General features: G+C 43.9%; 1 protein-coding gene across 3 annotated transcripts in view; it reads right to left on the reverse strand.

Moving 5' to 3' along the window:
- Positions 1-1,018: 1,018 nt before the first annotated feature.
- peli1b (pellino E3 ubiquitin protein ligase 1b) overlaps positions 1,019-13,195 on the reverse strand; it is a 38,566-nt gene continuing 26,389 nt past the window's right edge. For all 3 annotated transcript variants that reach the window (XM_072390602.1, XM_072390603.1, XM_072390604.1), the window contains exons 3-7: positions 11,280-11,409; positions 10,249-10,350; positions 8,963-9,160; positions 8,475-8,663; positions 1,019-4,004 (exon numbers count right to left, since the gene is read on the reverse strand). In XM_072390602.1, coding sequence (XP_072246703.1) covers positions 3,426-4,004; positions 8,475-8,663; positions 8,963-9,160; positions 10,249-10,350; positions 11,280-11,409 — 1,198 coding nt within the window. In that variant the 3' untranslated portion in view covers positions 1,019-3,425. The remainder of the gene's footprint in view (positions 4,005-8,474; positions 8,664-8,962; positions 9,161-10,248; positions 10,351-11,279; positions 11,410-13,195) is intronic.

The following is a 13,195-nucleotide window of genomic DNA, read 5'->3' on the forward strand; positions in this document are numbered from 1 at the left end:
ATTTTTGTGTTTTGGTTCATTTGTATATGGACCAACTTTTAGTTGGAAACGAGCCACCCTGGAAACATAATTTCCTTATTTTCATGTTAAGCTTTCAAAACTAGACACAAAACATAGGTGTATCTCTATAGGTGTAAAGGGAATCTCAGGTTTTACCCTGATAAGACATAAGCTTGCACTAAAAACTGATCTAAAATGCTCATCACTGTACAGAATGAGGCATATGAGCTTTGAGAAATATAGAGGCTGCTCTAGTTGCTAATTTTATGAGTGATCAATGAAGAATGTGTATGGAGAGGTGTATTATAAATCCAACCATCCACTAAAAATCAGCCTGTTTTGTACCCATCATGCTGTAGCATATTTTTGGTTTACAGAGCGAGCTATGTTTTAGTTTAGAGAGCCTCCTTGCTCTTTAGCATGCAGAGCTACGTGGGCTTTAGCTTACAGAGCTAACAGATTTTTAGCATATGGAGCCAAATTAACTTGAGTTTATACAGCTAAACAAGTTTTAATTTACAGAGTTAATTAGCTTTAGTATACTTGGCTAATTGAGCTTTAGCTTACAAAGCTAAGCGATTTTTAGTATGTAAAGCTAATTTAGCCTTAGTGTACAGGGCTAATTGGGCTTTAGCTTACAGAGCTAACTGGGCTTTTGTTGATTTGAGGTGGTGAATCTTCCACATATGCTTTTGTATGATGAAAATAGTAACATTTCAGAGGATTGAGTTTAATTTCCAGTTGTAGTGACAAAAATAAAATAAAAGTTTGGCAGTAACAGAACATTTTTTTGACAAATTAGACTTCACTCAAATACATGTAACCTGAGGCCAGTGTGATTTAATTATAAAATTTATATCACATAAAAGAAGTTACAGGAACAAATTTAACTAAACGGACTTCATTAGAAAATGCAAGTGAACCTGGGCTTATTTTTCTACACACCAACACAGCAGTGGTGCTGTGTGGCTGTGAGCAATACTCAGTAAAAAAATGAAACCCCAAACAGCAAAATGTGTCACTTTTACACTTTATTGTTTAAAGTTGTTACAAAAAAGTGTTTGCTGAAAACATTCTTTGCTTTTGCCTTTTACAAGCACAAAGACTGAAGAAGAAGAAGAGTGCGTGGAGGGCGGCGGGATTACACACGGTTGTTTGTGTAAAAACAGGGCTGAGATAACAGTACAGAGACGAAGGGAAGCCCTTTAATCACACAGAGTCCATGAAACAAAACCAAACAAGACTGGGTGAAGGAGAGGCAGAGCACGAATGTTTGTTGTTTACTGGTGAGGTATCCTCAGATGACCGTAGCAGTGAGTGCGAGTATGTGCACAGGTCATAGTTTTCTCCCTGAGGTGAGTTAGTGTGTCGCAGTCTGAGGATACAACTTATCTTGAGAGCTACAGAGTGGACAAATGAACACGAACTGCACACATACAATCAACACATAAATTACAATCTTTCTTTCTCACATACACACACATTACTTCTACCTTCAGGTGTGAGCGCGTTCAGATCTCACGTTGACCTGAAGCTCTGCGGGAGCGGCGTGGAAGTGACTGATCAGTAAAGCTGCTTCGCTGATGGGAGGTTTCTACAGTTCAGGTGTGTCTCGTTTGGATGAATCACACTGATGTGTAGCAGGAGTCTGGCACAATGTGTGCTTTCACATGAAAAGCAAAACATCAAGACTGCCTTCTCTGAGCTTGTTATTTTCTCTCTACGAGTCAGTGTGCAAGTAGCGAGACGTTTCCCAGCAGACAAAATGAACTGAAATCAGATGCTATTCACTTAACCAGTGCTTGTGATGTAGCTATGACCATAATTTGTTTGTGCATAAGTATAAAATCTTCCATATTTGGGTCCTCAGGTAGCCTGGGGGTCAATGCATAGACAACAAACTGCACAGTCTCTGCTTTGCAGGGCATAAACTGTTAGCTAATAAATCAAAATGCTCTCAATGGAACGACTTCTCCCACTGAAATTGAGGGAAATCCCAACATTTCTTTTCATAGTTTTTATTCAACAGAAGTAAGAACAGGCAGCCTTGATATTTTGTAATCACACTGTAGAGCTCAATGTCCCTAAAATGCTCATGGGGAGCAACACTGAGACTGTTGATGAAAGCACAAATTAACTCAAAGCCCTGATGAGTGAATGCACATCTCTAAGGAGAATATTGTAGGTTGAAGCGGTCTGTGTGTCTGTGTGTGTGTGTGTGTCAAACCTGAGTCCAGCAGCTACAGTTGTTTTTTATCTATAAGTGTGGCTGTTAATGTGAGATGGACGGGACTTCCTGTGCTGTGACGACTCAGTTGAGATAAAGAGAAAACGACTTTTAAATGTCTCACTTTGCACTTCATATCGTTGTAAATGTGGTTAAAAAAAAAACACATGAAACATTCTCAACCGCACAGTAAGTCAGGGAGACACCAAAATCAGTCTTAAATACGAGCAAGTGCACATGTTACTTACCTCAGAGGTGACATTAATACTGATCAGAATACTGTGTCTGACAAAAGAGCGAACACCATCGAAGCCCCAAACATCACAGCAACCAAGCAGACTAACAGGATACAGTCCACATCGTCTGTATTCCTTTATCGGTACCGAGATTTCCTGTCTGAGAGTCTGTCTCCACTTTACTGTGACAGATAAACAAGGTGTGGGGCGTGAGCTACGCTCCGTGAACATGGCTAACGGGTGATCAGAAAGACTCACTCTTTAAAGGGAGGGAGCGGTCGTTCAGGCAGACGGTGTTCACGAAGACGCCGTGAAGGATCCCATAATGCTCGAGGAGGTCTCGTGCTGCAAATCTATTGCTCTGAATGTGAAAAGTCTGATGAGAAGGAAGGGCAGCTCAAGAGTTAACACACAGCGTGAACCCACACGGAGGAGGGACGGGGTGTATAAATACGACAAATGGCTTTCAGAGGGGAAGACACAGAACACACCTAAAACTTTATGTCTGATTAACAATATACTGAATTTTCAAATGAAAACACTAAATATCATTGAAGTTAGAAATACCTGACAGATAAAGGATGAAGCGATGGTCCTGGGCCATAAATAAACATCTTTGTTTAAATAAGCTCTAAGAGATGTACACAGATGTATATTGCAACAAATGCATGAATAAAAACCGTATGTTTGCACTGCGGTATGTAAGTAATTTAGATAAATACTGTTGAAAGTTCTCTCCAAGAAACAAAGTGTACCCAGCAGTGTTCTTTGTTTGGTTTTTGTGTCTCTGGTTTCTCATGAAAATATAGAAATCTTTGTTGTCATTCATGAAAAAGCAATACAAAGGTCACTTAAAAATGAGAAAGAGGCAAAAAAAGCCCAGAAAAAAACCCAAATCTGAGCAGGTCTCTGTTTCCCTCCTCGCCCTGCCTCCTCCAAAGCATGCTGGGAAGTTTCCCCTGCTAGTCGAGGGGTCCCTGGAAGATGAGTCTGATGAAGCCCTGCTCGCCGCTGAGCTGCTGCGCACAGAAGGGGCAGGCGGCGTGGAAGGTGTGAGTGCCGTGCGGAAGCGGGATCTGACTCCAGAAGGCCGCCGTCTTCTCTGAACAGACGTGGCCGCAGGGGTGGAAGGCGTGAGTGGGCGGCGCCGCGTCCACGTAGAAACCCGCCTCGCAGCCCAGCCACAGGGGCACGTACGGCCCTTTAGCTCGGCACATGGGGCACTCCCTGCTCCGGCCCTCCCGGCCCTCCCTTTCCTCGCGGTGGTTGCCCCAGTTGTGGTAACCGTGCACGTGGCCACACTGGAGGTAGACCCACGGCTGCTTCTCGTCTGGCGTGTCCTTGCGACGCATGGAGGGGAAGGCCAAAGTGTTAAAGCCCACGGGACACTGCGGCCGGGCCGCGTTGATCTCCTGCCGCAGCGCCTCCAGGTGTTTGAGGGTGGGGGTGCGCGACAGGCCCTCGGCAGTGCGCCACAGCAGAGTGGCGCCGCAGAGGTCTATGAGCGAGCCGTCGACGAGCTCCTGACTCTCAGTCTCCACCTGGAACACAAAGAGGCGGCAGCAGAGGTCATTTAATGTGAAAAAGATCAACTTGTTGGTTAAATTATGAAACAGTGAAGTCAAAAGTTCAGCTTTTCAAACTGATCGCAGCGTCAGTTTAGGCTTATTGCGTCGTCACACATCAGCTGATCAGTCCAAGCACTCAGCTGGTAAATCTAACAGAGTCCTCAGTCTTTGCTGTCTCCTCTAAAAGCCGCCTGACAACTACCTCCACCCCAACTCCTTTCCAAACTCTGAATATCAGCATCACGTCTTTCATTGAGGATGCTCTCGTACGACCAGTCAGGTCGTGGATAAAGAACATCTGAGGGTGTGATCTGAAGTTTTCTAAGGACAGCTTTAATTACATCAAAAAAATGTGTAGATTTTAGTCAAAAATGGCCATAAATCAGTAAATAAGAACTGCACTTGTAGCAGAAACTTCCCAGACTGTCCTCAGTCACAGCTGCAAGGGAACACCACTTTCTACTCTGTCTCGAGGGATAATAATAATAAACAAAAGTCAGATCATGTGGGCTCAGCCCTTGAGGATCATGAGTGCACAAATTTACAGTAATATTATAGTTTTCAAGAAATATTACAAATGTTTATAGTTGATATCAACGCTCAGTCCACAAAGATGCTCATAAGAGCAGATCGGAGACAGATTTTAATGTGAAACACAGAGGTGTGCAGTACCGCCCCAAGGCCAGCAGGTGGCAGTGGAACACGGACATCACCCCATCAGACAGATGTGTGTGGGTGTGTGTGTGTGTGTGTGTCAGGGTGGAGGCAGGAGGCTGGCAGCTGGAGGCAGCATGACATGAGGAAACTGAAATGACGGCAGCAGGCAGGCGCTGGGAATCTTAAAAGAAGCCCTCAGTGGGAAATTCCATCTTTAGATAACCAGGGGACATCAGGGAGGGAAAAACAGGATGGAGAAGAAGGGAAAGACCTAAGACTCATAAAAGGTGATCTTTATGACATGAAAGAGATACGAGAAGCAGCTTCCAGGCGTTGCTTTGAGGCTGGTGTCGAGGTCACTTCAGCGGCTGCTGCTGGCTGACGCTTCTTCCTGGTGACAGTTTATAAGCTTCACGTGGGCTGGGAATGTTCGCCGGGCACATGTGTCTGCGATGCCCTTTTCATACGTTCACAGCCGCCGTCTTTCCACTGCTCAACTGGAGCGGGGAAGAGTCAAGTGTCGTGCTTGGTTGTTGAATTGTCTTCGTGCTTTTCAGCTGATCTCTAATTATCAACCTGGAGCCAGATGACCGTTTGTCTTTGATGATCTGAATCCATGTAAACATCGACACACTCCCACTTCCACTCACGGTTTTATTCAATTTAACTGAAGCAGATCATTTATCACTTCAAAAGCTTGTATTAAACACGGCAGGAGGTCAGAAACTGTACTCTGCTCATTTATTATCTGTCTTAAAAGTCACTCGCAGGAGACTCACTAATAACCGCTGGGAGAGTGTGTGTGAGTGTGTGTGTGTGTGTGTGTCTGCTGCTGTAAAATATATTTAATTATGACAGAATGAATGTTGTGTCAAACTGTAGAAAAGCAACCAGCTGGCGAGGCTTACATAGTCTAAAAACTTTACCTTTTCCTCACGTTATAAAGCAAATAATCTAAAACAAAAGCATTCTTCTGATGTTTTTAGCCTAAATCCTCATCTCACCCAACAAGTTAGAGATCCATCAAACTCTGGTTAACTCACACACAGATACAGAAGGAAGGAGTTAGGCTCACAGAGATAACAGAGTGGAGAAACATCCTCGACATGACTGTGCTATCGAACTGTAACAAGAGTCTGTCTGCTGACTGCAGTGGAGGGGAATAACTTGATGTAGTTCAAATCAAACAGAACTACAAGGTCAATTTCAGGGAATTCTGCCCTAAAACCGGCTAAATGGGGATAAAACATTCCCAAAGTAAATAAGACAAAATGCGAACTGTTCAGCAGCACTTTTCCTCACTGGAAGCCAGTGGAAAAGGGGCTTATTTGACATGTTCCAAACATTAGCTGGGATTTAGGTGATAAGGCCCATTCTTATCTGCGTTAGCATCACCTGCTTCAGGCTTTCACTCCCATTTTCCCTCAAAGGGACCGTACTTACAGGGACTGAAGCGTCATGTTCCCAGTGAGTATGTGATGTTGATGAATTGTGCTGTTTTTAACCATGAAATATGTGCTCTCTGTTATTTATCACGAACTGCTGGAATATAATGTTGAAGGCAAGTTAATACAGTGAGAATTCGTCTCTACTGATGCTAATCATCCACCACTGACTTAGATAATAACAATGAAATGGGAGCAGCTACATAGATTGAAATCAAAGTAAAAATTGCTATAACTAACATACTTCCCAGCAAGCACAAGAACGATCAATTGATATTAACCTCCTAATGTTGATCTGACACATTTCTAATAGGTTGCATTTTGGTTCTTTCGAGTACAACAATGAAGGAAAGTTCCTTGAACGTTACACAGAGGTTGATGAGTTCAAGTGTTGGGCCATTATATTCAAAACGGCTTCATTATGGAGGACAGAAGCTATTAGCTCCTCATAGTCTTTTAGAAATATACAGACATTTCTTTGTTCTTTTTAAGACAGAAGTCATAAGGGGAAGGAAATGTTTTTATGTTTTTTATCGCTTTATCTACCGCCATCATAAGGTTTTCCAAAAAAGGACAGTGATGTAGAGCCGAGGGAGCATTCATAAAACAAAAAGGGGAACGTCCTGCCAAGGTAAGGTTGTGTTTGGAGAACATTAAGGGAACCAAAACATGCAAACAAGCTTCCAGGGAATGTTCACGCAACCAAAAAAAAATTCCTACGCCAAATTCGTTAGTTCAGGCCCGATTAGGCTTAGAATGAGGAGGAAGACACACTCATAGAAACGAAGCTTCAGTCAAATTTCTATGAGGACCGTTTCCCACGCTGTCAAAACTTTCCACATTAATGTCACTGCTTTAGTCCAATGCTCTTCCTGTTTCCTTTCTCTCCCAGCCAATCAGCCTCTTTCCCTTTCCTTACTGAACTGGAGTTACAACAGACTGCATGTTAAATGTGTTTCATGACAGTGTGAACGGACACGGATCGGATTCTTTTCAATGCGACCTCGAATTCAAGCACAGACGTGAGCCAGTGGAAGACGAGTGAGGTGCTGCACTTAATAAATAAGCATTTGGGGGGAAAATTCCTGTATTTAGTGACGTCTCAGGAGGGTCGGATCAGGACGGTTCACACTGAAATCAGATCTGAGCATACGGATGTCTCCTCGCTGGGTTGACTTTGGGAAGAATTACATCGACAGAAAGCTGAGGATCATGACCAACACCTGCCTCTGCTGATAGTTTTAGATGTTTTTCTCACACATCTGGGACATCTGGACAGCACACTCCTACCAAACTGCCTCATGTGCTTTGCTTGTTGTTGCAGCCAACGTAGTCCACAGCTGTGAAGTCGAATTTTCTGTGTTCTGTTTAGTTTTTCAGAAACACCTTTTTGAAGGAGTCATCGCGAGACGATAAAGCGTAAATTTCCTGCTCAAATATTAGCTCTGTGGAAGACGGCATCATCATTAGCAGTGACAAAAGGCCGCACTGTGAGGTAACCTCTCCTGTGTGCATTTAGTCTGACAATTAAACCTCATTATGTTCCGTCACCGCACATAATGAAAATAGCTGATTACCAACAGCTGACAGTTCAAACTGCCAATCCACTGTGAAGTAATGAGGAGTCTCTACAGTGGAAGATAAGGCACTCTGTGGACGGTAAAGGGCAGGTGGAGATAGGAGAGCTGTTAATTTGTGCTGCGCTGCAGAGACATGAGAACAGGTGGAAGACCAGATAGAGACGGATTATTACAACTGCCGCCATGCTGACTGAGCGCCCGCGTTGATGATGTAAATGTTGTGGAGGAGGAGGAAAACAGAGACCTAATTAAACACGCTGCCGGAGTCCTAATCCAGTTAGAAAAACGCCTCGTGTGGGCAGCCAGAGTCCTGCGATTGGCTGAGAGACCGTGGCATCAGCTGGAAGATCCCTTACAAGGTCTTGTTACACACAGTTGCCATGGAGATGACATCCCGATAACCTCCTGGTGGCGCTAAGGTTCAACTGGCCTCAGTCTGGTACGAGAGTGTGAAAATATGCAAGATGGTGTGAGGGAACGTATGAGGAGGAAATAAAACTGGGAAGATTTGCTGATTTCAAGCTCTCTTAAAAAGACCGTAAAGAAACTCGTATCTGTGGCGTCTTTAGGCTTCACGACAAGTTTCAGCTCGATGTGGCGCTCTCAGAGCATCGATTTAAACCCACAGCAGGCCACTGATGAAAACTCCCTGTAACCCACCTGCTCCACACAGACAAAGGAAGCGACTCAGCGGCCAACACGATGGAGCGTTGACCTCCAAAAGACGGAAAAATGTCCGTGCTTAGTAGGTATTTCCTCACCATCTTTCCCCGCTGCTGAGCGGAGCGGGTCTCTCGCAGGGTGAAGACGTTCCCGCAGACTGAGATCTCCCTCCAGACGCCCGGTTTGGAGTCCTGCGTGAAGCCGTGACGAGGATGCATCACCAGCACGCCGTTGGTGGTCAGCCCGTCCATTTGACCATCAGACGTCTTCCACTTTGCAGCTTTCTCCTGGTTTGAACAGAGAACAGTGTGAAGTGGACGGTGAAAATACATGCAGCATGTTAAATAAAAAAAAACTAATATAAATCATCAGGTGTCATCAGCTCGTGTTATTGTCTTGAACACTTGGGTTCAGTGCTGCTGCCACAGGCACCCTGACAGCTGTAGTCCTCTGCTGACAAATCAGGATAAATGTTTGTCTCCGGCATTGAATGACAAATGCAGTGATAATTCTCCTCTTATTTGTGTATTTTTCTCATTCCCCTTCGCTGAAACGTGTCTGAAGCACGAGATGAAACCCTGCTCACCCCCAGGAAGATGTTCTTGGAGGAGTCAAAGCCTGCGGCATAGATGCGAGCTGTGTAAGGCGGCGTGCGCTGGCACATGATGCGGCAGGCGAAGCGGGAGATGGTGCTCTGAACCGACTGGGTGTCTGCGTTACTCTGGCTGCCGGCCACTGTGTCCGTCACGACGAAGTCTATTGGACTCTCTGTGGATCGACCGATCTGGTGACGAGACATGGAAAGATTAGTCAGATACGATGCTCGGTTATGAGACAACATAATAATCTGTCAGAGACACGGGCAGAGAACATAGAATCCATTAAAAATAAGAAATACATCAGGGAAGAAAGGGGTGGAAAACTGAAAAAAGAGCGATTAAATCTCATGAAGTTTGTTCACATGTTTATCGTGTAACAGCTAAATAACCTTGAGGATGTTCTCTGCTGTGATAACAGGTACGTTTCTGCCCCCGACAGCGGCCCGCATCACCACTGCGTCATAATCACTGCAAAGCACAGCCTCCCAGCGGGGTAATGTTAGTCGAGCAAAGAACAAGATGACTTTGGAGAAATGCTGCGTGAATAAATTCAACAATCCAGCGAGAAACTATTTTGCTCATGCCAAGGAAGAATGTTTTACATGCTTAACGCTTCATGTGCTCACGTTTAAGGCCAGAAGATGTGGAATATTCCTTATTTATTCCTTAGTTATTGTCCTTTTCTTCTGACTTTGTTGTGTTTGGAATGTTTATATTTAACTTTATTTAACAGTGAACGGATATAAGAATCTGTATCCTCCTCTGCTCGGGATGTGCTTTATCGTGCTTCACAATGTTCTGTAGATGCTCTGAAACCATCCCTGTGAAGCTTTAAGGCTGAAGGCTTCAGGACTTCAGGGGTTTTCTCATCTGCAGTTTTAAAGGTTTGGAACAAAATGGTTAAAGATCGTGTGAGACAGTAGCAGTCGATGCCCTTTCTTCTGTAATTTGGGGATGTGAATGGGAGGTTTGATATTACTACGACTGGAACACTCTGATGATGGGAAAAACTGAAAGACGCCGACATCCTTCTTGCTTTACTTTTCGAGAAAGAAACTGTGGTCCAACAGCTGACTTTTGGTGATTCGCGGGTCAAACCACGACCATAATTTTCCCTTTTTCAAAGAGCATCATTGCACCTGTCAGTGCGTCTCACATCTTGATCTTGAATCTCGCGTTTTAAAGCCTCTACGTACGAGTGAAGTGGAAAAAATACGGGCTGTAAATTGGCTGTAAAACTCCAGGCTCGGTGGTAAAAGCAGCGGCTCGTTACCTGGAACATGTCTGTATTGCTGTCATGGGTGTACTCCACCACCACCGTCTGGGCTCGGGACAGAGTGTAAGAGATGCTGTGCTGGTCTTTGTTGCTTATGGCCTGGTGGGACAGAAGGAAGGAGGAACAAAGCATAAGTACAGACTCTTTGAATGCTCAGAAACCACAGTTTTAATGGAAAAAACACCTCTGACATGTGCTCAGTGATCCTTACCGAGAGCAACGGATACTCAGAGAGGAGGTGGGGTGGGTGAAGGTTTCAGTTATTTAGTCATTAACTGGACCTTTTGGGTCAGTAGGGACCACCCACGGGACAGAAAAGAACAATCACTCCTCCAGATTATTTAAGCTACAGCAGCTTAAAGCCTGAGTTTGTGTGAGTAAGGTGGTGAAAGTGTGTCCACAGACGGCATATTAGGCACAGATGTTAAACCAGAAAAACACACTTTAACAGATTTCTTGTAACTTATGATGGGAACATGTGCTTCCAAGGATTTTTGTAAGAAAACGCTCCGTTACCTTTCACTGGATCGCTCAAACATTTGTTTCGATCATAAAATCTTCAGCGTGTTCCAGTTAAACGCTGTGCTAAAACGCCTTTTCAGACCTCCACAAAGCCTTGTACCTGCTTGTTTTAATTTTTCTGCTAACTCAGAGACATTTTATGAAGCTTTTTCCTTTTTCCGTCCTCATGATGGGGTGCAGGTGTGACTCATGCCAGGAGTGTGCTGAATGCCTTTGGAGGAGAAGCCAAATGCACAGACCTGGATGCGTTTTATTTTATGCTGTCAGGGAAACAAAATCACACTCCTATTCTAACTGTTATTATCGAAAGTTTTACAACTATGTTTATAAATGCTACACTGGAGCCATGAAACACAAGCCGTGATTTCTGCTGAGAAAATGTTGGAATCTGCTGAAGACGGGGATTTAATGTCCTCAGTTTTTTAAAACGATGATGTCTGAACAATACAGTGTTATGTATTTGTGTGTGTGTGTGTGTGTGTGTGTGCATGTGTGTGTGCGTGTACCTTGGCTGCTTGTGGAGAGCAGGCGATGTGAACTGTACTGGGCTTCACCCCGTTGGACTTCGGTCTCTTACAAAGTGCGAAGCGGCTTTTGCGTCGGCCTCGGTCCCCATTGGGCAGAGAGCCATTGTACCTGCACATACACACACATGCGCGCGTGCACGCACAAACATAAGCACATGTGCAAATGCGGAACAATAGGGCATTATTGTCTACATACACTGGGAAAACAGTCAACGTGGAAAATGCTTGAGGCCCTTTCTGTGCACTCTTAAAGACACACACAAACTGCAGCCTATACTTTTCATACATGCTGTTTAACAAAAGCACATCATGTCCACACAAACAACAAAGCCCTCCAAACACAACCCCTAAAAGGCTGAGAAAATAAACACACACAGAGACTCATTTAGCCCGATGCACGGCTGAGGAAGGGAGAATAAACAGAGGCGTTCCCTCCGACAGAATGGAGACTCTGTGACTGTGTCTCTCTTAACATCCTAAAGCAAGAAAACATTCATCATCGCCATCGACCAGACATGTTCCATCTAGTGAAGCCCGCTGAGTCTCTCTTATTCTTCATTTCATACACATGTTTCAGATGAACTCTGCTCGCTGCTTGAGCACAGAAGTTACCACTCCTCTGACTTCACAGATAAACGATCACTGTCAAACTAAATTAACGTGATGTGATAACTCAGCCTAAGACTAAAGCTGACTAAAAACTGAAATACACACATTTAGATGATACATTCAGTGCTGAAAACCTGCAGAGGCCTGTTGACCTCCTGTTAGGGATCATGATTGACTGACCAACACCATTAACTGTGTGATAGTCTAAGATCCTCATGGATGAGTCCACACTGCACATCAGGCCTTAAACAGGGGGGAGGATGGCAGGGACACATTAATAATGAACCTTTACTCATTTATTTGGAATAAGGATATTATTATTGTTCATACTGACTAATACTATTTTAATCTAATATTATCATTATTAGTAGCAGTATAATAACTGTCATTAATATTTTCATAGTTAATGATCAGTTTCCAATGACAAACTTTCTTTTATCTTTTATTGTTTTACTTGTTTTTAAACATACAGTCCATCTGTTCAAGGATAAAATTCATACACTCAAAACTGTCCTTCACGGTGCACTTTTCCATTTTCATTGCACTGTATATACGGTCACTTTTTGCAATAATAATTTAAAAAAAGGTGATTGTGGAGCTAGTCGTTCCAAACAAATGCAGATTATCAAGATGTTTACAGAATTAAGAACAACTTATCCAAAAGTTTCAAAAGCTTTAGAACTTTTCCACATATTAAGAATTCAGATTTAGGTCAATGGAACAACAGCAATGATGCAGGGAAACAAATAATCATGCAATAAAAATGTACAAGAACAAGGTCCTGCTGTATAAATCTAATCTAATCTAATCTAATCTAATTTATTCATAAAACAGCCCCAGTTGACCAAATTCTACAGAATATAAGCAGAGACATACTAAAGGCACGTGAAAGCAGAGGAGTCTACACCAAGTAAAACCTCATAAAAGTGACTTCCTAACGTAAGGAATAAAAGAGCGTAAGACAGAGAGAATAAGAGCTCAGTACAGCAGCTGGAACGTGTCTTTGACCACTCAAAACGGCTCCTGAAACAAACCCACCCTCTCCACCGAGTCCAGTAACGACAGCACAGGCATGTTGTAGGGACACCCAGCCCGTGGCTGAATGTTTCTCTGGGAGGGCAGAGCTGCTGGGATCAAACAACGCTGGGAGGGTTTGGACGTAACCATGGTGAGAGAACAGAGCCACAGCAACGTTTGGGCAGAGTAACCATGGCAAGAGCGTAACCATGGTGAAGTTTATCCCGTATCCACACAGGGGGCAGGGCGGTCTGCCGGAGAGAGCTCAA

Source organism: Leuresthes tenuis, unplaced genomic scaffold, assembly GCF_036924035.1.
Source record: "Leuresthes tenuis unplaced genomic scaffold, fLeuTen1.0.hap1 SCAF_8, whole genome shotgun sequence".
Taxonomy (NCBI): Eukaryota; Metazoa; Chordata; class Actinopteri; order Atheriniformes; family Atherinopsidae; genus Leuresthes; species Leuresthes tenuis.